The 24,221-nt window shown below is 38.5% G+C and overlaps 1 protein-coding gene across 4 annotated transcripts in view; it reads left to right on the top strand.

Moving 5' to 3' along the window:
• Positions 1-21,108, top strand: part of CDK6 (cyclin dependent kinase 6) — a 137,122-nt gene extending 116,014 nt beyond the window's left edge. For all 4 annotated transcript variants that reach the window (XM_071429001.1, XM_071429004.1, XM_071429002.1 and 1 more), the window contains exons 6-8: positions 1,772-1,822; positions 5,679-5,814; positions 7,476-21,108. In XM_071429001.1, coding sequence (XP_071285102.1) covers positions 1,772-1,822; positions 5,679-5,814; positions 7,476-7,622 — 334 coding nt within the window. In that variant the 3' untranslated portion in view covers positions 7,623-21,108. The remainder of the gene's footprint in view (positions 1-1,771; positions 1,823-5,678; positions 5,815-7,475) is intronic.
• Positions 21,109-24,221: the final 3,113 nt, after the last annotated feature.

The raw sequence follows: 24,221 nt of genomic DNA, 5'->3' as shown, positions 1-24,221 counted from the left end.
CAAGTAACAGGCTACCACATTTTACTTCATCAGATCAAATCTCATGTCAGATGGTTTCAAATCAGATTTGATTAAATTGTTCTCTCAATGTCCTTGCACAAAGCAGTTTGGAGTATAAGTTGATCTGACATTACCTGAATGGCAGCACACAAGAAGGAGGCAAAATACATGTTTAGTTCATCAAAGAACAGCATGGCTGCCAGTTCACTGCTTTTTCTTGATGGCCCAGATTTCTGCAGAGATTGTTATGCCTAAGAAATGTCTCAGTGCTCTGTGTCCACTTACTGTATTTGGAATGGACCCACAAGACACGCAGTGACATGGAGTTCTGGTGCCTTTGTGAGAGTGTCAAGATGGAAATTGCCACTTCTCAGTATGAACTCAGGGTTAGCAAAAGGAGATCCAGATCCTACAGCTACTCCTGCATATGGGCAGTGAGAAGGGAAGGGCCATAGCTGACTGCTCTTTGTTCTCCAGTCTAGATGGGAGAGATCTTCTCCTGTGAAAAGCAGCAGTGAAATGATGCCTTTGGCTGTCACAGGTGTCATGGACTTGGATCAGACAGGAGTTTGTGGAGAGAGGCAGGAGAATGGGTGTTCCTCCAAAACCAAAGGCTGCCTGTGGAAGCAGAGGGTTATGCACTGTCTGTCAAGTCACTGAACAGCTGAACAGTTCTAGAAACTGTAACCATGACTTTACAACATACTCTGTACTTAGCCGAGATCCAGAAGAGAGGGCAGCCTGGCTATCAGTCAACCCAAGTTCCTATCTCAGTTTGCAGTGTGTGTGAGGTGTGTTTCTTGGAGTAATCTACCATTTGTTGAACCAAAGTGGTAGATTACATCTGTGGCCTGATCTTCACAAATCCCTCATTCTTGGCTGGATCTTTATTCATCTGTCAGTAAAATGTTGGAATATCTTGGGAGTTTCGACATAAAATTGCACTGTTGTTCAACACAAAGCTGGCAATACAGCCATACTGCCGTACAAATCAGAATTTCATATTTTACATTGGCATTGTGGGGTGATAGCATCTTATACATGATGAGTGAAAATATTTTAAATTGCACTTTGAAAAAAAAAAGTGTGTCTGGAAGTATTTTTTGTCACTGTTTTTTTTTTCTTGAAAACCTTTGGACATTCAGCCTAACAATTTGTTTCTTTCCTGAATGTATCTTTATTTATGCAGCAGAAGTATTCCTCTACTTCAAGGTAAATTCTGTACCGTTTCACACCCCATTGTTTACAGACCTTCATGAATCCATTGTCATTTATTTGACCCCTTAAACCTAGGAGCACATTTCCAAAATGCAGTATGCAAGAAATTTAATTTTCAATTTATATTCATAATAATTAATCTCTAATGTTATTATGTTTTAACGAATTGCATGACGTTCTCTGTTTTTGTCTCTCTTAGCAGCTATTTTAGTGTTCTTTGTAATGAAAATGATTTTGTTAATGATATAATTCATAGGACAGTATTAGTTGAGGGAAAATTATGTCATTCATGCAAAAAGGCACAATTAAATTTTCAAAAGTAGTGTATTCAAAAATACATATCATCTGTCCCCTTTTGTTACCAGTTTTAGTAGAAACTTGAAAGATTCACTTGCAGACTGGATAAAGCATGGAAGCAGAAGATAGCAGAAGACGAAGTCTCAAAAAGCCCCCACGTTTTCACCACGTTTTCACCCTACATTGGAACTGTCAGCTTTACATTTATATTAATTAAAGCAAGTCACATCCTAAAAACATGTTTTTATTTTTTCAGACCACTCTTCCGTGGAAATTCAGATGTTGATCAACTAGGAAAAATCTTTGAGTAAGTAATAACTAATTGCCTTATGTCAGTATCTGTTTAACATTGAAACCCTATGAGATTTCTTTGCCAGGTTTTTATGCAATAATATGACTAGAATTTCCATATTTCCTATTGCTATGGCATGCAATATGATATTTCTGTGTATTCTGTGTCAGAATGGAAGGAGGAAGCAACATGGAATATAGTTCTGCAAAACTGATAGCCATCATCAGGAAGTTAGGAGACTTCTGGGTTTGGGCTTTTTAAGTGTCTTAAACATACTGTGCATGTACCATTCATACATATTCATAAACAGTTAAATTCAAGAGATTCTCTTCATGTAAACAGACACAGTATTCTTTTTGTTTTTTTCTTTGTGCATTGCAGAAAACAATATTAGAATACATTAAAAGTTGAAATCTCTAAGATCATTACCAACAGCATCTTTGCAGAAAAGACTTCCAAACATAAAAAAATGTGTTAGCTTTTAAAATTTATTGTGTAGCCTGTTAACAGTCCATATTTTGGTCTGGAAGGTAACTGTGAGAACTGAGGAATATCAGCATTTTAATATGTGCTTTCTCAGAGATGATTTTATTTTAAAACCATTTTACAGTTCTAGGGGTTTGTGTTTTTCAGATACATCAAATATGTTTAGGAGGCAGGTAGACTCTAAACTCTCTGAGATGTAATACTTCTCATCCAAAATTCAGTTACTGATATTACCAATATGATAATTAAGTAGAATTATATTACTTCTTGTAAAAGCTCTTCAGACTAAGGAATATTTTTATATTTTTAAGAGGCATGTAAATATAAGATCTGATGTATGCATGTATCATGTAGGTAGGAAATCAAAACCACACAGAGCTGGTACCAATCCAGAGAGCAAATGCCTGTTTGCCTCTGCACCTCTGTCTTCCCTTTCTGTATGGAGGGGCTGCAGGGATTCAGGGATCTGGATGAAAAAAGAAGTAGCTAGCACAGAGAGAGTGAGAGAAGTATTATTCCAAAATGTTATTTTCTTGAAGATATTCCAAAGAGAAGATAGTAAAATTTCTAAGAAAAGCTTAAACTGAACAAATAATGAATTTCTCCGTTTAATCCTGTTTCCAGTTCTCAAATCATTACAGATCTGTTTCTAAACATTTTCATTATTCAATGTGGGGTTTCTAAATTACAGGTCTTGATTTCACAGAGTTGACTTCCCTTTCCTGCATACCATACCATGAGTATGTGACTCACTTGTGTGGTTAATTTGTCATGCGCTAAATAGCTCTTCCTGCCCAATCCAGAAAAATCAGTCCTTACAGTTTACTTTTTCTTCTTCTGCCAAAACTACTACTTTAGTCCTACAATATTCTGCTTTAATAAATGAAGCCAGCTTTGATACATACAACATAGTTTACAATTAAAAAAAGACATAGCTATGATTTCTTTCATTTATGACATTTAAGGGGAAAACTAAAATTAACTGGGCGAGGATTTAATGCATAGCTGCTAGTGGCAGCCTCCAACAGGGATCTTTCCATCCCTAGGGGCTGAGATTACCTGTGCAGAAAAGAATTCACTAAGAAAAGAAAATGCTGTGCTAAATTTAGAAGAAATTCTTTATTGCACATCTACTTAAAGAGAAAGTTCAGATTTGCTTCTTTTGTAGAGTTCTTCCTAAATAGTTGAGAAGTTTCTGTCTTGGATTCTGAGGGGTTATGCCAAACAGTGTTTATTTTGTGTTTTCACAGCTGGAGAACCCCCCACAGTTAGGCCTAGCTCTTTTTGTAGGAGGGTTGTTCGTTTCTGCAGTTGTGACTCACTCTAGAGATCAGTTTGGACAGAAGGAAGTTTCAGGATTTCTATGCAGTCTGGACTGATACATTCTTTCAGATAATGGTGCTATGGTCTGCCTTTGCTTTTCATGTGCATTGTGATTTGTGTCAGTAAAATTCCAGTGTATATGAGGGTAAATCCGTCATACGTGGCTCGAAATGTTTTCTTGCTTTTCTGGGACACCACCAGCTTGTGGCATATCCTCAGAGATTTCAGGCTGAACTGCAATGGTTTGAACAGGCTTGTCTCCCATTGTGATCAATGGGAGTGGAAAGTACTCAGCATTTCTCAAGACCAGGCCTGAACCTTTGGCAGGAGGTGAAACTTTCCCAAGCTACTCCCAAACTTAGTCACTGAAATGGTGATGCTACCAGACCATTAGAGTGGGAGCAGCTCCTCAGACATTCATTATTAAGGGCTTTTGAGTACTACATGTGTGTAACTAAAAATGTCTCTCCTTTGCACTCTGTCTTGTCCAGCCCACCCCTCTCTGCCAGGCTGCCTCCTGGTTTCTTGCCATTAGCTTTGCCTGTGCCTGTGCTTATTCTGCCCCATTCTGCTCTGCCATGCAGTCGTACAAAGCAGTGGGACTAACCAAACACATTTGAATGATGAGATAAATGTCATTGTTATTTCAAATACTTAACTCTCCCATCCTTGATGCTATTTGTATTATATTTAATATGGGACCAGATCCTGAAATACCTAATCAAAAGGCTTGAACTGCCATGGCCAAGAAGGCTGCCCCATAGCCACACTGCACCTGATAAATGGCAAATGTGGTTTCTCATACAGATTCAGCTTAGCATTTCCCAAGAGGTGTGATATGTCCAGATGTAGTAGGATTTAATTGTCCTGAGACTGTAATTGCTTTGCCCTTCCAACCATGCTGTTATTTTGAGGACATATTAATTTTCAGAGGTATTTTAGGTAAGCCAAATTACAATCTAAAATCCACATAGGTAGAGGTGAAGCAATTCCATTACGTTTGCTGAGGTACCCTATGATTTACATCCATGTGGTTGGCCCACGGCCTCACCCAGTCTTGTGACAAACTCAGTAGAAAAAAGGTCAATGCTGCTCCCTAGTGGCACTGGCCTTTCTGCAAGCCCAAGTATTCAGTGACATCGTTTTTCTGTTCTTTCTTGCCTTACCCTGTAAGTGTTTCCATTGAAAATCTCGATTTTACAGGTTATAAAAATTTATTTTCCCTGAAACCAAACACGTAATGTATGATCTTTTTCATAATTTCCACCAGAAACTGGCTTTCAACCCCACAAATATTAACATCAGACTAAAATGTGAAATGTATGAGACATAATTCATTGTTGGTGATTTACCTATTTCATTTATTTGAGCTTTAGAACTCAGCATGATTATTTAATAAGTATAAATATCTTACATAATTTAAAGAATAAAGAAATAAAATAGTTAAAGAAATTAAAATATTCTTTTAAAGAGTAAAGAAAAACTAAAATACAATTGAAAGCAAGACCACAAAGACACTCAAGTGCCTTTCCATTTCTAAATTGAGACTTTAAAACCTGTATTGTGAAGGAAATAAATTGTTTAAATTTGGGCAACAATTACTGCACAGAGCTTTGAAGCATTATGAAACATCCCTTTTATTGCCTTACCCTCATCTTGACCCACACTCTTCTCTCAGTCCCTATTCTTGTGAAAAAAGATCCTTGCACGCAATTCCCCTTTGAAACTTACTGCTTTTAATCATCCTGGAGTGACATATGTTGCACCATCCAGTCAAGAGCTAAACAACCTTTTTCTAAAGCACTCAGCTTTTTTTTTCAATAAAAAGACTCAGAAAACTGAGACTTAGGCCAGAAAATTGTGCTGCCCACAAAATTATTTCAACCGAGCACATTGAAGGCATATGTTTATCAGCTTCTATTCACAGAGATTATTGTACTACTGTAGAATTAAACATTTAAACTCATTTAACTAAAATACTTATAAAATGCCACTCAGTGTAATCAATATGAAGGGAAAACTGTATGAATATTCAGACCTAACATTGTTTTTCATTTTGCAGTGTAATTGGACTCCCAGAAGAAGAGGACTGGCCTAATGATGTTGCCCTTCCAAGAAATGCTTTTACTTCCAGACCCGCACAACCTATTGAAAAATTTGTACCAGATATCGATGAAGTAGGCAAAGACTTGCTTCTTGTGAGTTTCCATTTGTTGTTCCCTGCCTCACATGACTGATGGCTCCCACTGTGCATGCAGCTTGCCAAGAAAAAATGAAGTTTCCATTTAATGGAGTTAGTAAAAAAAAGGTCAAAAATAGATAAGACAATTTGTGTTAATCTGTGAAAAAACAGCACAAAGACACTGCCTTTGGCTCAAGAGGTGTCAGAGCTGAGAATAGCTCAAGATTAGGAAACTAGGTCAGAGACATATGTGTTTGACCTGTCGTTAGACCTTATGATTAGATCCTCATTACTGACCCCTGTAGTGCCATTGCAGCAGCCACCCTTACAGTATTGGCCTGATGGGAGTACAAAAATGGATCTACCATTCATGTGCTGTTGTGGACCCAGCATAAAGCAGGAAGTAGACTATAGTGGCAGATTACATCTGCTAGTCTTTTACTGAATGCTGAAAACTTTATGCTTGGAATTCACCAATTATTGCCTCTTGCAAATGGCAAGGCTGAACAGAAGCAAAAGAATTGGGCTGGTACAGCTATTTCCATCATTGTTATAGATAAATCAGAAATCCCAGTCCTGAAATTCAGTCTTGAAATGGAATATAGGGAAATGACCTTGCATCAGTTTGCTTTATGCTGTGCTTGTTGAAATCTAGTTATATTTTTCTTTGGAAGTCTTCTAAAGATCTTGATTCATGTGAGCTAGGTAGAGTGCAATTCTTGAAAGACTTGATGCATCTCTTCAGGAGCTGCTGTCTCTGGCCAAGGTTGTCTCAGCAGCAGATGGTCCCTGCAGTGTCCTCATGATGGCAGCTCCCAGCTGCAGAAAGCTGGACTACATCTGGCCATTTGAAATGACAAGGGAGAAACACTGCTTTGAGAAAAATCTGTTATGCTTGCAGACAGCCTGGAAGTGGAAGCTAGACATGGGGCAAGAGTTAGATTCTAGGAACAAGAAGGAATAATATATGGCCAAGAGCTCAGTGAGTCTGAGGCATGATGGGAGAGGGGGAGGGAGGAAGGAGATTAATATCTGTGCCTAGAACGTGAAGTAGGAAAGAGATCTGTTCCTGCTAGGAAAAGAGATGATAACTGGGAGCCACAGATGAAAGGGGAGAGTAGAACTGGAAGTCACTGAATTAAATTTCAGGAGTGAAATGATAGTAATTCTGATACAAGAAAAGAAAGTAGGACTAGGAATTGGTTAGACAAGAACAGTACAAAGAATAATTCATGGAGGTGAATGCCATAAAGAACAAGGTATAAACACAAGGCTAGGGTAGAGATTTCAGTGCTGGCTGTACAAAGGCTGGGATACAGATCAGGAAGGAGGGCCATCAAAGTGCAGCTAGGAAGATGAGGGAGAGAGAAACTGAACACACAGCATAAGCAGATGAAGGCTGTCCTGTGCATGTGAATTAAAGAAAACCTGTATTCTTTGATTTTATAAATTAGGAATACTTGAATTTTCTAGCATGTAATTTTTGAGGTGGCCATACTCTTATACTGTGACCCTACTGCTTGTTTTAGTATGGATGGGCATTGTGCACCACCTTCTGAGACCCTGTTGTATCTCATACTGATCATAAGCTGAAGGTGGTATGCATTAATGTATGTATGAATGACAGCACTGTTAACTTACATTGTAGTTAAAACTAACTTCTTTTCATACTTTCAGAAATGCTTAGCGTTCAACCCAGCCAAAAGAATATCTGCATATGTTGCCCTTTCTCACCCATATTTCCATGATCTGGAGAAATTCAAGGAGAATCTGGACTGTCACGTGTCATCCAGCCAAAACTCCAGTGAGGTGAATGCATCATAAGTGCTGACTGAAGATGAACCATAAATGAACAAGACATGTAGCTGACAAGGCCACTGTCCCAAACAAACCACATAGCTGTCCTAGCAAGATCGTTATTTGGAGGTTTTATGCACTTATCTTTTATTTTGGGATTGTGATGTGCTTATCCATGGAAATAATCTAGTTTACTTTTATCAGAGCAATGCAAGGGCCAGGGATTTGACCTGCTCCTGTTGCAGCTTTATGTTTGTTTTGGTTTTGTTTTGTTTATCTACCTGGGAAAACTCCAGACGAAGAGAAGCTGCTGACCAGTTTTGCTGCCGTTTTATCTTTCTAATATTGAATGCTGCCAGTGTTTCATGATCAAGTCACTGCCATCGATTCAATCTCTCTCTCTCTCTAGCTGCTGAAGCATGATTTGGTACTTTATTATTGTTATTCTGTGACATTTAAAGAATGGCATTGAAATACCAGATCTCTGCAACCTGCAGTTAGCTGATACATGCGTTAATACATCCAGCTACTGTTCATTCATAGCAGATATGCAGGTGCTTCCCCACTTGAAAACATGGATAAATTAATTTATCATTTTGTTGCTCTATAAAAATAACAGTGATGATGATGATCATAATAAATGTCTCAGCTTTTAGGTTTTTTCATACACAAACATGTTATTATCTAGCTATGTTTGTGTGCATGTTTCAAAAAGCTGTCCTGTTCTTACTGTCTCAATTTCCAAATGGTCTTTCTGTGTTGAAATGCAGACATGTTCTAGTCCATCATCTAAACCATAATTCCCCCCTGGAAACAGCTGCAAGCATATTCTTCATCTCATTCCAAATAATTTTCAGATGTCCAGCTCAAAAGACATGAGCAGAGCCAATGAAAATCAATACAGATTTTCACCTTCAACCTGTTCTCATTGTCAGCCAAAAACAAAAATAGAAAAAATATTTCTGGTTCAGAAGCAGAGAATCCTGTAAGTGTAATAAGCACAGAGAAGTATTTGTGCTGCATTGTACTCTGTATACTGTGCTGCCTTACCTGCAACACCCCCCAGTGCATCACAAGTGCATGAACATTAATGCTCAAAATCCCTCACATGTCACTTACTAAGCAGGCTTGTTTTCTATGCAGAAATGCATGACCTTCTCTCCTAAACCACCATGTGGGGATACTAGCACATGCCTCTCCACTAAGGTTAACGTGCCATTATTGAATGTCAAAATAACTAAGCAATTTACTTGTCTTTATAGCACAGTTATTTTAAATATTACCTGAAATTTTTATATTTAGTATTTTTACCTTAACTAAAATATATTTTCAGTATTTTGAAAAGAAACTTTTATTTTTTTAATACTGTACTGGGGAGAAAGAAGTATTTTAAATCCATAAAAGCTGTTCCCTAGCTGTTCAGTGCATTTACTTGGGCATGACTTGGGGGAAAATATTGGTCCAATGAGTTAACTGATGCTAAGTGAGGCAGCCAGCTTTGCTTTCTCCTGTGACAGTCCCTTAGGCTTTTCTCTTCCTCATCTCTATTTCATCTTGTCTATGTGGTGAGCCAGCATTATATCCTCATGCTTGGCAGAAGCAGGTCCTTAGCAGTGACTTGGGCAGTGTAACTTTTCCAGCTGTGACAGGGGAACTTGGAGCCATCTCACGGGCAGGTCTCTTGCTCCTGTGGCGACCCTCACTGTTAATTCTGTTTCAGGTATCTGCGCTCTCTGGGTCATGGTCTGCTGATAGGATAGTAAGTGGGTCTTACCTGTCTCCTGGATAAAGCTTTTTGTTACTGGTAGACATTTAAATGTGTGATACATGGTTAAATTAAGTCTACTTTAAACAAGCCAGAGTTTAAAAGGAGCACTTGCATGCTTGCGTGCAGTGGCCTGTGCTTTTCTTTAAGCCCAAAATGAGCCTATGCAAAAAACTTAAGCAGCATGAACAGGCAAGTTGCAAATTAGACCTGGCAAGAGCATGCACAAAGCATCTGCACACAGAGATATCACAGATCTGTAACGTCAGAATTTCAGAAGCTCTGTGAGCGGGAAGCTGAAGGCCAAGGAGCTGTCACAGCAGCAAACCTAATCTTGGCCTTGCCTTTGTCATGCTCTTTGTTCCTACACCCAAAGGGAACTGCAGACCTACTGCACTGGTGTTGTCCCAATCCTATTGCTGTACGGGTTAGTGGACCCAAGTGTGAATAATTTTGACAATTCACAGAGTAGGATGGAGCAGAGTGAATTTTTTGCTAGCAATTTTTAAACACTAAGTAGAACAACAAACAGAGACAAAAGTCAGGAGACTCTTGCAACAGTAGTAATTAGAAAAGGTTTTTTACAGAGTTTAGCACTTTTGAAAACATTCCAAATTTTACCTAGCACGTAGCTATCTGTCATCCATACCTTATCAGGGCATTCAGCTGGTGTGGCTTCCCAGCAACTGCTCAGGGAACTCTCCCAGAGCTCTCCACAAACTAATACAGAGTGAAAATGTAGAGAAGGAGATGATATTTTCCAAATTAGGCTTAAAACTCTCAGATAGAAATGTGCATCTGTTCCACATAAGAATCTGTTCTATTAAGCTTAGCAAAGCTAAAAAGTAGACAGTATGGTTGCTGACAATATTATTAGGGTAAAAACAGAAAGGAAGGGAGAGAATACTTAAAGCCAAAGGTTTGTGTTGGCTCAAAAACTAATGAGAATGTGGAAATCACCAGGAATTTAACTACTGGAGCAGTATTTCCCAATCATAGTATCAAAGAGCTAAGCAAGCAGCAGAGAAAAACAGGGGCTGGCTTATGGAGTCAGAGGCAGAGCTTCTGCAACATGGTGCTGTATGTTGTCTAATATAGTAGGATCAGGTTATAAATGAGAGCATTGAGGAGACCAGTTTCAAAGGGCTGCATTAATGGTCACATTCTGGAACATCTTTCCAGTGGGAATGGCAGGAACAAAACCAAGAAATCTAAGAATCTTAGCAGGCTTAGGGAAAATATTTCTCTAATGGGGTCCTTGTGGTAGCAAGGGCCTGGATTCAAAGGACCAACAATTTTTCAAATTACCTCCTTTTCCAAATCTCTTCAGGAAGAAATTCCATTTGACATGCCATAGACTTAATCATATTCCAGTCTTCCCTGCCAAACCATGTGGGGCTTCACTTACACTAGTAAACTGAGAAAGCCTGTTCTCTGGCTGGGCAGAGCACTGTTGTTGGCTAATACCATGCCAGGAATCATATTTATAATTAGACAGCACAGACAGCTGTGGGACTGTGCTCAAACCCATGCCCTTGCTCTTCTTATGTTACTGGTATAGCTCTAATATTTTTGTACCTTTACTCATTACTGCCGTTTGGGTAGGATTTAGGAATTGTGTAAGTGAATAAGAAAGTGCTGTGATGTAAACTCTTTGTACACCTTTAAAGAAGACTTCAGAGTGCAATTCTTCTTAGTGATACCTAAACCTGTATGTGTTCTCTTCTACAGGAGTGGTTCATCAGCAGCTAAAAAATGCTGAATAACAAAAGATGTATTAAGTATAGCTCCTAGAACACCCACAGCCAGGCACTGTGCTCTTCTTAGCAGGGAACAGGGTGTTCTGGGTACTGGAAGGAGAAATTTCTATCTCCCACCAACCTTTTTTTTTTTCTTTTTAATCACTACTACATAACTCTGCAGAAAAAAACAGACCCAATAGCCAAGGAAAAAAATCACCACAAGCAGCTAGTGAAGTGCTAATTGCTGAACCACAGCAATCCATCTGGTGCAGCCCTTTTCTCTTCCCCCGTCCATGCTCACACCAGCCTTCCCATTTGTCTCCTTCAGCTCCCTTATGTAAACAGGTTTCAGTGATGCTCACAGGTGCTATTTCCAGCAAGATTCTTCCAAATTTTCCATAGCTGCACATAGTGTCAATGTCCTCTCCATTCCTATTACTAAATCTTGCTTCTTTTAGTCTCACAGTCTAAACCAGTGATGAGACAAGAACTTTGTGCACCTCCTTGCTTAGGCTTAGTTTTGTGTACCCCTGTGTTGCCTTCTGTGTGGTTAGTAAAATTCTAAAAATAGGATTTGTGCATATTTCTGTGTAGGTTGTGTCCACGCTCCAGGTTTCTTTCAGCCTATTAGTCCACAATGATCAATAATAGAGCATCTTTCCCTGTTGTTTCTGTCCTAAAACACACCAAAAAATGAGGGCATCATGTTTGCAAAAAAGTTAAATTTTGGGCTATGTGTACAGAGCATTTTTAATGAAAGGAATCTTTAAATTGCAGTATTTGAACCTCTTCTACATGGGGGAGGGTTTCCAGCATGGTAACTCTTACTTGGTTTTTATACTCAGTGGTTGTTTTGGTGAATAAGAAGAAAATATTGTGCCTTGCTGCTTTTCACAGGTTCGCTCACTGTCTTTGAGTTTTATACATATAATTCTTTCTGCTGTTAGGTATTAGACCAACTTTAATGTGGAAAATAAAGAGAAAACATGCTGGTTTGGTCTTCTAGCCAGCAAACTAGGAGCACTTACCTGACTCACAACTGAAAACGCATCAGTTGTCAAATACATACATGAATCAGAAACCACACAGTTCAGTTTTAAAGGCCACATAAATTAATTATGTTCCACATATAAGATACATTTGAATAATGAGGAAGTTTATTTTAAGAACTCTGTTTTATAGAACCACTTGGCTAGTATTTTTCATATACAGTAGGTTCAGGAATAGATTGACTTTTATATACAATGTGAATTAGAAGTTACTAGGCTATTTGAGTGATTTTGTTGTTTTATGCTTGAAGCTTGAATTGATTGCAAGCTTAGGAACGTAACATATTTATTTTATTGCTTCAAAACTGCTTCTAAATATCAAGATCTCTTTTGATTTTAACAGGATTTCACACTTTTTTTTAATGTGTAAATTATGTTCTTGAAATTAGTATGTTAGAAATAGCATTTTTCCGAACTGCATTAGTGGGGGAAAATTTAATAAATTTATTTTTACTTTCACAGAGAGGTGAACTCTTCAATAACTGACTATCAATAAGCTGTACTTTTACTTCCTTTTGATTACTAAGCCTTGAGTATACAGGTTACTTTCAATGAAGAAAAAAATCAGAATCTCTAGAAAATTAAATGGGATTTTATATGTTTAAGCTTCCAAGTTTTATTTCCATATCCATTTTTTTTTATGCAAGTACAGTTCAGATGTACAAAAACATGACTACAATTTTAGCAGTCTAACAGGCTGTACAACTCAAATTGAGGTTTTATTTGTGAGCTGTTTATTTTATTTTATTATCTCTCTGTGTCTTGCAAATCATTAGATAATGGCTGTAATACAATTCTAGTTTCTGGACTAGACTCTGTAACCATCAAATCTCAATAATTTATGTAAAACAGAAAGAGGCTTTCTCATAGATTCTAATTATCTAGGCCATTAAAAAGAGAGAGATGTAGACATACGAACTGACAAATATACTTTTGCCAAGTGTTGTTTCTTCCCTTTCGTCTGAAGCTTAGCAAGTATTGCATACTGATCTGCAATACATATACAATGTAAGAACCATAAAGACCACTTAAGAGTAGTGTGCACAAATAATATGAAAAATGGCTCATTAGACTCTTTGAGAAACCAGCTGAAAATCATTACTTTAGCTGTAACACTCAAAATCTTGAAACTCATATATTTTTCCATTAAAAAGTATTCCTGAAAAATTATGTGTATGTTTTTAATTCAGTGATAGGCACCCAAACAGAAGTGAATCAAATGGGAGCTTGTTCTCAAAGTGATTTTTCCAGGCTGAATAAATACCATCAGTTCTTCCTGTACTCATCAGAAACTAAAATTAACCAGCACCATTCTTAGATGAGCCTTTTGCTTTCTGGGCAGAAAAACCCAGAAGAACTCTTGATAAAGTTAGTGGAAAATTTGCTTTGACTTAAAAGTCCTGTGGAAGCTTCTGCAATATTCAGTTTTGCAGCCTTCATTGAAAGACTGTGCAAAACAGCAAAGATAAATCAAAACTCCTTAACCTTATGGTCTTTTCCCCTTCACATTACATATTTTATCTGTTTTGGGATGAATTGATGGGTTTTATCCAGCCCAATGTTAATGAGACTTTTGCAAGCCTAGAGAAAGTAAAAAGAACTTCTGCTATAGTATTTTGATTGTTGGTGGTTGTAGTAGGGCAGATTTTTTTTGTTTCCAGAAAGGATCAGACAAAATATACAGCCTTCTTTGAAAAAGAAAAAAAGAAAAAAGAAAAAAAAAAAGCACCCACAAACAGCTGACACTTGGTAAAGATTAGAGAGGAGATTTTTAAGAAACTATTTGGAAAATATTGTCAGGATGAGTGAAAAGGAGCATATTTTTGATGTGAGAGACATAAATGCAATCAATGTGTATTAAATATGCATTGAAACTGATACTTTTTCACTGACTTTGCAAAGTTGATAGGGTTTTATGGAAGAAAAGCATCCACGTATGAATTCATTCAAACTACCACTTAAATGTTCATTTGCACTAAAGCAACCTGTACTGTTTGAAAGGAGGTGGGAAAACACATCATGTTAAACTTGTGATTTACTTTGGTGTCTACAAGGATGTGTTGTAAAGCTTTCAAGCTCAGTATCCATTTTTGAGCAAGCCGAATTCTCATTCACACTATTTCTGTGAATCCATCCACATGCCTAAAAAAACCATGTTTTCTAGTGTTTACATGCATACTTGCTCTCATTGACATGCTCATGTTCAATCCAAACAGGGGAAAGTCTCTGCCACTGAATGGAAAATGAATTTTCACAGACTGACAGATTCCTTTGTACAATTACTATTGTAGGGTTTAAAATCAATTTTCAGCGTTCATTTTATTCCATGTTTCACACGTACATCATGTTATGCTAATTCTCAGCCTTTTTTAAAAAAAAAAAGTAAAACCCCAGTTCTTTAATGTTAGGATCGATTTTGAGTAGTTAGATGAAGGAGGAAAATTGTGATGTGATGGAAAGAGAAAAAATGGGCAGAGAGCAGGAGAGTTGGCAAGTGAGTTTGACTACATGGAAAAATTATTTATGAACATAGGGGGAAGACTTTTTTCCAGTTCTTTTGTTTTCTCCTGTCACATAAGATGATAAAGCAAGACTCAGGAATGGGATTTTGGCTCCAGATACTTATGCCAACTCAAGTCGTGAGTTACAGTGCACTTCTTCAACATAGCAACAGCTCTATTTATTTTAATTTTGCATAAGCTAGAGCTTTTTCTGGGTAGATATAAAAAAAAGTCTTATGAGACAGCTTGACAGCAGATTAAGCTGTCCACAGAGACAGTGCCTGTAGTTCAGCTGCAAGCACTGGAGAATGTACAGCTCTGCTGCAGGGGAGGCACTGACAGTGTCTATTAGTGTGCAATGTTCTGCATTAGAAGTTGACTCCTGCTGCAAACTGAAAATCCTTTGGTCATCCAAAATGGCATGGTTTTGCACACTTGGATTTTGACAAGGTTATCCACATGCAAGGTTTGCTGGATCAGTCCATGGTATCAGTCCAGAACCATCCTGTAAGATGGTTCACCGTCTTACAGGGGCAAGTCTGAGGGTTTAGCAAGTGTGTCTGACACCCAGCATTAATAATAATGCAAAATCATCTGCCATGGGAAAAGAAAAGACTTCTTGTAGGTTGTAGAGTAGGAACGAGCTTTCTGAGCTGCTCTGCCAGCAGGAGAGCTACTGTTAACTGTTATTATGCCAGCTCCAAAAATGCAGAATAGAAAGCCTGCATGACACTTTGTTGTGTTCAGTCTATGTGCATGGGTGACAGGGTAAGTGTTGGCACAGAGTGGCTAATTTTGGTCCTTCCATTAAGCATGAGCAACTGGGCTTGGCACAGAGACAAACTTCACAGTTCCAGGGATGGGAAACCTCTAATTCTCCACAGTTCTCTGGCTCTTGTTAAATACATATACTGGTAGACCACTCAGCCATTCAAGCAGTCCTTTCCTTATCCCAGATCATCCTTCTGTGACATTGTGAAGGAAGCCTTGAGGAGGCTATTCCTCAACAGTTTTCCAGCTTTCCTGCTTCCTCTCACTGCAGCAGCAATTACCTATCATTTGTATCTGACTCTGCTGGTTCTTTCACTACCACTGAAGTAGCTGTGAGCTAAATTACTGCCTTGTGACTCCAAGCTTCCAGTCTTGGCCAGCCAGTGATTTGTACTCTAATTTTGACTTGCTTCTCATTAGAAACAGGGTAGTAGTACAGTAGAATATGACAAAATGTGTGCTACTTTCACACTTTTTGGTTTAAGCAAAGCAATAAGCTAGAATATATTAGATTGAACATAATGTCCAGTTGATCAGGAAAAACAATTTTGGATTCAGAAGATCATTTACTAAGTACAGAAGATCCCTGAACAACTGTCTGTGATCACATTTTTACAAGAACACACAATGATGCCCCTGTTACAGAAGCTTTTGATGGATACAAGACTAGAAATGCCAGCCTCCAACTGCTTGCCCTGCTTCCCCTCGCCTTCCCCAAGAAGGCTATTCCCAGGAAGAGGATTCCTCCCAGCATTGGGTGGAGCAACTGTGAAACAGTCCCCAGCTCTCAAGATAGGTTGTGTTCATGTAGATAATCAAGCTCATTCCTTCCCTTTTGGCTATGGCAGTGTAAAGTACAGAGCCCTGTACACAAGTACTAGGCACAAACAGACCTTCAACACCAAAATACTCTCCTGAGGGAAAGTCTTCCCTGGATCTAAAGGGGGATAGTATGTTTACTGTTTCTATGACAGTTGACTTCTACTTTTTGCATTTTAAACAGCAGTGATATAAGAACTCCCCTAAGAAAACTCTCCCACTGCACAAAAGGGACGATACTGAATTATAGACATTCTGTGGGAAAAGACAAAATGTTGTATTCCAGGTAGATTATATGTATGTCAAACAGTCATCCTTCATCTGTGATAGAAAATAATCCACCAAACTGGGTTTAAAATGTAGCCTGAGTCTGCAGCATGCTAGTTAAATAAGTGTTTTTCTAGCAAGGCCCAAATCTGCCATGATTTCTTGCAGGGACTTTATTGGAGTCCCTTTTAAGAAAGGTGGCTGTAACCATGGGTACAACAAAATGTACTTCAGAAATTGGATGCTGGCAAGACGTTTGTGGATGTGAGGCTGTAGAAGGTGGCTTAATGTAAGCTCAGGGGGGATGTGCTTGTGTGAAAGTATTGGTTGCCATGCACATTTTGAACTGAAGTTACCTATCAGAACATAATCAAAGGAGTGCAGCATTATGAGATTCGAAGCTTTTTCTTTTTAGATGTCTAGCAACCATGTGCTGTTCCAGCTCTGTGTTGTTTTGATTTGATTTATTTCACCTCCCCACTGCCATTCTCCTTCCTATTGTGTGTAGTAAGTTGAAAAGAAAAGCATTACCTTATAGTTTACCATCTCAAAAATGCTGAGTTGGAAGGGACCTATCAGGATCATTGAGTCCAACTCCAAGAATCACACCATGTGCCTAAGAGTATTGTCCAAGTGCCTCTTGAACTCAGGCTTGGTGCTGTGACCACTTCCCTGGGGAGTCTGTTCCAGTGCCCAGTCACGCTCTGGGTGAAAAACCTTTTTCTGATATCCAACTTAAACCCTCCCTGGCTCAGCTTTGAGTCCTGTCACTGGTCATGAGAGTGAAGTTGTCTCTGTTTAGTTCCAACAAACAGAATTCAATATCCACAGCATCTGCCTTTCCATTAAGCACTGTTAAAAACCTGTCATTCTCCACAGTGTTCAAAATCTCTGCCAGGAGTTTGAACTCCCTTCCTACAGTCCATTTGGAGTCATAGCAATGTGAGCAAACAAAGTTTACGTTATGATGGTGCTTTTTGGTGAGAAGTGAGAGCCAGTTCCAGTTGACACACAGACTGAAAGAGTCTCAAGGACTCTTAGCCAAGCACCATTAATAGGCAAGGCAGTCCCTTCTGCTAGGGAAAGAAATACATTTTAAAACACTTAAGATGGGGAAAATAAAAAGGTGCCATTTTTTTTTCTAATAGAATCTGTTTTCTGCACAATGCTGTATCACTTTGGCACTGAAGCCAAGACCACAGATGAACATTGATTCGTTCCTTGCAGTCTTTAATTTCCTTGTAAATTCTTTACAAGCATTCAGATTAATGTATTTGTGGTCCATTTCATTCCAGTTCATTTAAGTGGTCTATATCTGCCCTTGAATCTCATATGAATTTTATTGTTAATACAATATTTTGCTGCGTTACTTTGAACTGCTTTAAAAGTATAGTGTGTTTGGATGCTCTAGTTAAAGAAAAATTATGCCTTCAAAATGCTGTGTTACAAGTTGGAACTGTATACTTTGGAAGTGATGTTTATATTATAACGCCCAAAGGCATCACAGGGTGCTTTCGTCTGTATGTCTGTCTTCTACTTTCTGTGTTACAGTGTGTATTTGTACTTCCTCACTAACTTGATACTCTTCAGTCTGAAGGCCTAAATCTGCAAAGACATGAATACTGTACCTCAGCTGAGCAGTCTCACAGAGCAGAGAGGGCTTACTCGTGGGAGTGTAGTTGCTCATAAAAAGTATTTGCAGAAAAAGGCTTTCCTCTAGGAACTGACTTTAATTGTGAGGACACATGGTTAATAACAGCACCAAGACACCAGTAAATGGGGTCTGTGTTTATTGAAAATGTGGACACATTTATCTTCAAGTTATTTGACATTATTCTAAATTATTGCTATTATGATTTAGTGTATTATTTTGTATGAAAACACATTAGTCCTGTGAAAGGGTAGTTGCAAAAAAATGTGTTGAGTCTTGCTGCTTTATTGTTTATTTGCATTTAGTATACATTTGGTTGTTGAAGTGAAGCTAGCTTCTTAGAGAGGCAGGAAGATAGGACATCCTGAAAAAATCATAAATACGCGTCATACTGTGCATTGAGTTTTGCAGTTAAAGTAGTATATGTGTTCAGACTTAGCAATTTTTATTTTTTAGAGTGTTTTTGTTTGTTTTAATATGTAAAGGAATAACTAGATTACTTTGAAATGCTATTGTAGAGCTAATTTTACACATAGTGGGGAGATGTCTGAAAAATTAAAATTAGAAAACATTACATAGGCTGCCTTTGGCTTCAGTTTGTTTGTAGAAGGCCCAGCAAGTATCTGTTGATTTCAGACACTTAAGCCAGGGGTCAAGTTTGTGCAGCATCTTGTAACTGAAGAAAGTTTTCTGCAGTGATAAAGTTGCCCATCTGGACTTGAAGTAAGATTGCTGCCTAAACAAAAGCATAAAGGCAGCATATAGGTGCTGGTTTTTGCGGGGGGGGGGGGGGGAGGTTTGTGCATGGACAATTACGTTAATTAGGGTTGGAGAGTCAAAGTATTTAAAATCATTTAGCATAAGTTACTCTTGTTGTAGTTCCACTGACTACAGTTAAATTAAACCAAGAATTTGGCCTTGTAAGTCTACAAATTTCAGTGTCAGGCAGCTCAGGTCTATATAAAGATACTTAAGCTTAGTAAATCAGCAAAAATACTATATAAATTGTAATGTGTGATAAAAATCTTAACTCTAGTTAACATTATTTCTCTAAAAATCTCTATTCATTGCTTCTTTATACAAAAGTCAGAACTGCACTTCTTAGTGGCATTGGGATGTATGGAGAAAAGCAGGATGCTGGTACAGAAATGTACCAGAAATAAGATTCAGTTCTCAGTGCTCCATGTGTGCCTACTTTACACAAGACAAATCCCACTGAAGTTAACAGGAGTCATATCAAGTTAAGTCTATTTGTAACTCTCACAAGATACCGGTTTAAGAATCTTCAATATAAGTTATGTTCTCAAAAGGCATTATTAAACTTGTGCTTTCAGGTTTACAGAATACTATGAACAGTGACGACAGCTTCTGAGACACATCCAGAGTAATTTTATTAATTGATATTACACCAGACCAACATTCATTAGCAAATCAAAATCTCTCTCAGTATCTTCATTTCTCAGTATAATTTTATTTAAAAAAAAAAAAAAAAAACAACAAAAAAAACCCCAAAAAAACCTCAAGAAACAAGACAAAAAATTTTCAGAAAATTAAAACAGCCTCTATGCTGTTTGGATTATTTCTTTTCTCTCTTTTTCCACCTTTTTTGTCATAAAATACCATTTTGCTCTGGAGTTGTCTAGGATTTGCTAATTCAAGGAAAGCATGCAAAGCAGTTTGGAGTACATTTCTTCATTCACCTTAGGGCATATGTTCAGCTGGTGAAAATCAGCATAGTCCTGTTGACTTCTACAGCATTGTATCAGTCTATACCGGTGCAACAGTTGGCATGTCAGGTTTTAGCATTTCAAGTCACTTTACCTACATATGCAGTAGGATTCTGTTTTGCAAGATGGAAAGTTATACAGTGCAAACTGTACTACCTAGACTAGCATTGATATCTATTCACAGGACATGATTTCACTGTATCATTTCATACTTGAAATTCATGACGCTGTTTTAATCAGGGTACAAACATGAAAAGGTGTGTGTGTTACTGTTTCTTTTAAAGGTGCATCATTTTTTTTTATTCTGTGTGCTTAATAGTTACTAGTCAGTGTTCTTTACATTCTTTGCATTCAGCATTTAAATCATCTATGTGTGAAATACAGTATCACCTGCAGAGGTACAGAAAAATGTAACAGCGATTTCTTGAATTGTTACTCAAATATACTGGTTTACCTTTTAGTCATCAATATGACATCAAGGGGCTACAGCATCTGAACTGTGGTATATAGAAGTCTTGCACCATTGCTGTACAGGAAATCTTGCAGACTCTCTCCTCTTCTTGCACAGCTGCTGATTACCATATATGCATTGGGAAAAAGTACATTTCTGCTGTACAGAATGGCTGGGAAGTAACACAGACACTTTGGAAACTCTAGAGCTCCCTTTGCAAGCTTTCAAACAAAGCCCTTTGATCTAACTGCATGCCTGTTCTGTGTCCCAAATTTCACCCTATGGGGCTTTCTGCTTTAAGAACACCCTCAGCTGGGGCTACTTTATGTTGACTGCATTGAAGTTCATCGGAGCATGCACCTTACCGTATTAACATATTCTTTAGCTTTTACAAGTTTGTAAAGATGGTTGACTGCAAAACTAATGTGTCAATACAGCAGAATTAAATTAAGGCACACAGAAAGTTATCAATAATGTATTATATCAGAATTACAGTCCTTTGGAACTGAACGTTTTGCTGCTGGCAGTGCAAGAAAAGCAAAGTTGTGTATTTATTGTTGGGTGCTGAGGGTTCAGTATGAAAATCAATATAATAAAAATTTTCACAGTGTCTAGTTCTCTTTAGTTCCCAAATTATTGAAAAGTAAAAAGGCAAAAAATTAGTTTTGTATTTAAAACTGCTTCACCCTTCTAGCTATATTTTTCTTTTATCTAAAAATGTAAAATGAATACAAATGCAGTAAGTATTGTATATTAAATACAGAAAATTAGCAATGTTGGTTTCTAGTTTTTGTTTCCAAGTGTTTTTCTCAACACCCTGTGTATTCCAGAAAATCAGCAAACACACACAACCAGACACAGAAACATAAGCACATGCACACCCTTTCCAGCACCTTACTATATACCAATTTTATAAAAATCTACCCTCCTTTATCACAATTACTCATTCCTAGGTATTTTGCCTACCTACGATGAATTCCATTTTAAAAAAATTAAGAGTTTATTTTTTCTTTCAAAAGCAGAACATTGCTGCAGTTGCTGGGGATGCTGTATGATTTAGCAGTGATCTGTTTTTACTGAAATCTTTGTTTTGGTGTAGGCAAATTGTGCTTTAATTCAGCTCTAATGGCTCTCATTTGTCCATGAAATAATGTTTGATCCAACTGTTGTGCTAAATATGCATGGTGGTTTTGTATTCCTTTAGATTCTGCTATTTTCATCTTCATCTTTTAAAGAGCAGAGCACACTTCATTGATTGACTGTTTTTTCTTGATTGGTTATTGTGTGGTTTGACACTGGCCAAAGGCCAGGCACCCACAAAAGCCATTTGCTTACCCTCTTCTGCTACAGTTGGGCAGAGGAGAGGGGAAAAAAATCACTAAGGGTTCATGAGTTGAGATAATGACTGGGAGAAAACACTCCAAGGGCAAAACAGGTTCATATTTAAAGGTATAAGGTAGATTTATTATTAACAGAATCAGAGGAGGATAATGAGAAGCAAAATAAGCCTCTAAAACACCTTTTTTCTCCCCCATCCCTCCCTCCTTCCCACCAACAGCGCAGGGAGACAGGGCCGGGGGGGGTTTGGTCAGTTTGTCACCAGAGAACTTTTTCTGTTCACTCAGGGAGAGAAGTCTTTCCTCTGCTATGCCATGGGTTCCCTCCCACTGATGCCTTGAGAGGCTATGTAGAACAGAGGCTAGACAGTGTTAAAGGAAGAAGGTGGGTATTTATTAAAAAGGCCTTCAAAGGATACACCTTGGGCAGTACAAGAGCCTCCCCAAAGGCTACACCCAAGATGGACAATGGATCACACGTTTTCACACTTTTGTACATTTTGGTCCACTTATATATTGGGGTTAATTGTCCAGTTATAGTTTCAAGTTAAGAAGTCCCATCCTCCTAGGTTGCTCTCCTCAATTTGCTGTTGTTTGTACTTTTTAGGCCTGAAGGTGCAATAGTGTCTTTGGTTCTCAGGCTGGAAAATGATTGTTTTGTCTAACTAAACTGTGAAGAGAATTTGTTAACACATTATATGAAGTTCAGAGTTACATACTAATGCGGTACAGAATCTGGAAAATATGAAAGCTAAAACTTAAGGCATCACTGTGGGAGACAGTTCTCCGTGAACTTCTCCAACACAGCTTCAATCTCACAAACAGCAATCTTTCCAAAACAGTTGCAACATGAGTCCCTCCCACAGACAAAGAGTCTTTTCCAAACTATTGTGGCGTGGGTCACACGTCCACAGGGTGCAGTCCTCTAAGGATAGGCTGCTCTAGTTTGGAAGCAAGGGCCCTCTCTCTCCATTTGAGTCTCCCACTGGATCACAACTTTCTCTGGCCTCCGCCCGCTCTGGTGTGAGTGTTTTTCTCATGGGCTGAGTGGATTTCTGCATCCCCCATGGACCTGATGGGATGCAGAACAGCCTGTGTCACCATGGTCCTCACCAGGGCCTGCTGTGGAATCTCAGCTCCAGCACTGGGAGCAGCTCCTCCCCTTCTTTTCCCACTGACCTTGGTGCCACCATGTTGTTTTGCCTCACATGTCCTCACTTCCTCATCTTCTCTGACTAGAAGAAAAACTGCTGCCCGTAGGTACCATTGCCAACAAGTTCTACCAGTTCAAAGATTCCTGCAGGATCCTGCAGTGCCGAGAGGTCGATCTCGCATAGGTTCTGTGCCAGAGAGTTCCTCACTGTGTTTTCACTGCCAGCCAGGCGGCCCTGCCACCCGCCACAGCGCTGGCGCCATTTAACGTCTCCCTTTGTGCCCTTGTGTCTGCAGCACAGCCGGCTTGGGGTGACCAGGCACGCAAGGCTCACTGAGATGGCCCCAGCAGCAGACTTCACCATCCCAGGGAAAAAAATACGCAGCCGTGTTTTGATTTTCTTCTTAAATATGTCATCACAGAGGCGTTACCAGCCTCTCTCATTGGGCCAGCAGCATATCCATCTTCAGAGCCATCAGAGATTGGCTGTTTTGGACATAGTGGAAGCTTCTAGCAGGATCTCACAGAAGCCACTTCAGTGGCCCCCCCACTACCAGAAATCAGTCTATGCCAAATCAACACAAACTATAAATGTGACTAGTAACACTTATGGGTATATAGAAATGATAAAAGTTTATGTTTTGAGTGAAACACAAAATTACTTATCAGGCTCCAAAACAAGCTGCATTTTTTCTGGTTTTACTTCAACCAAAAAATCCTCATCAAAACACCTTAAATACAGCTTCAGCTGATTGTAATGTTCATTAAGTTCTCTTTAGAGCAGGATACAATAAGTATCTTCTACTAATGTGGTCTCCAACAGCCACCAGATCCAGGAATTTAAAAACTATCAGCTCAAGCATTCAATGACATGTCAGCTTCTGGATGAAAGCTGACACAGGGACAGACATTACTGCAAAGTTAATCAAACCCTAAAGCTCAAATTTTTAAGGATTTTAAACTTACAATCAAAACTTTGTGCTGCCCTTGGAAACCTGAAGGAACCATGAAACTAACCATTAGTTACATAAACTGCAGGTGCAACACAGACAAATAAAAAGCTACCTTTACATTACGTGACATTCCAAATTAGTCTTTAAGCACATTATAAGATTATGAGCAGCAGTCCAGACAGACACAAAGTGAACTGCAGTGAGGCCAGAGTCACAAATACCCAAATTAGCCATAGCTAATTGTGAAAAAACAGGGGAAAATAATGGAAATACGTAACATTACATAAAAGCTACTATAGGGATCTGGATACTGTCTCGTTCTTTATCTCAGAGAGTGCTCACAGCAAGACACCATAGAAGAAAATCCAGCAGTCTTGACAATTATGGAACAAATTCTTCATATGGGAATTTTCTTCCTGGTCCTCATCTGTGAGAAGGTG

The sequence above is a fragment of the Agelaius tricolor genome, unplaced genomic scaffold (genome assembly GCF_023055355.1).
Source record: "Agelaius tricolor isolate 1412-34295 unplaced genomic scaffold, bAgeTri1.0.p SCAF_6, whole genome shotgun sequence".
Taxonomy (NCBI): domain Eukaryota; kingdom Metazoa; phylum Chordata; class Aves; order Passeriformes; family Icteridae; genus Agelaius; species Agelaius tricolor.
This window is presented reverse-complemented; position numbering and strand designations above follow the sequence as displayed.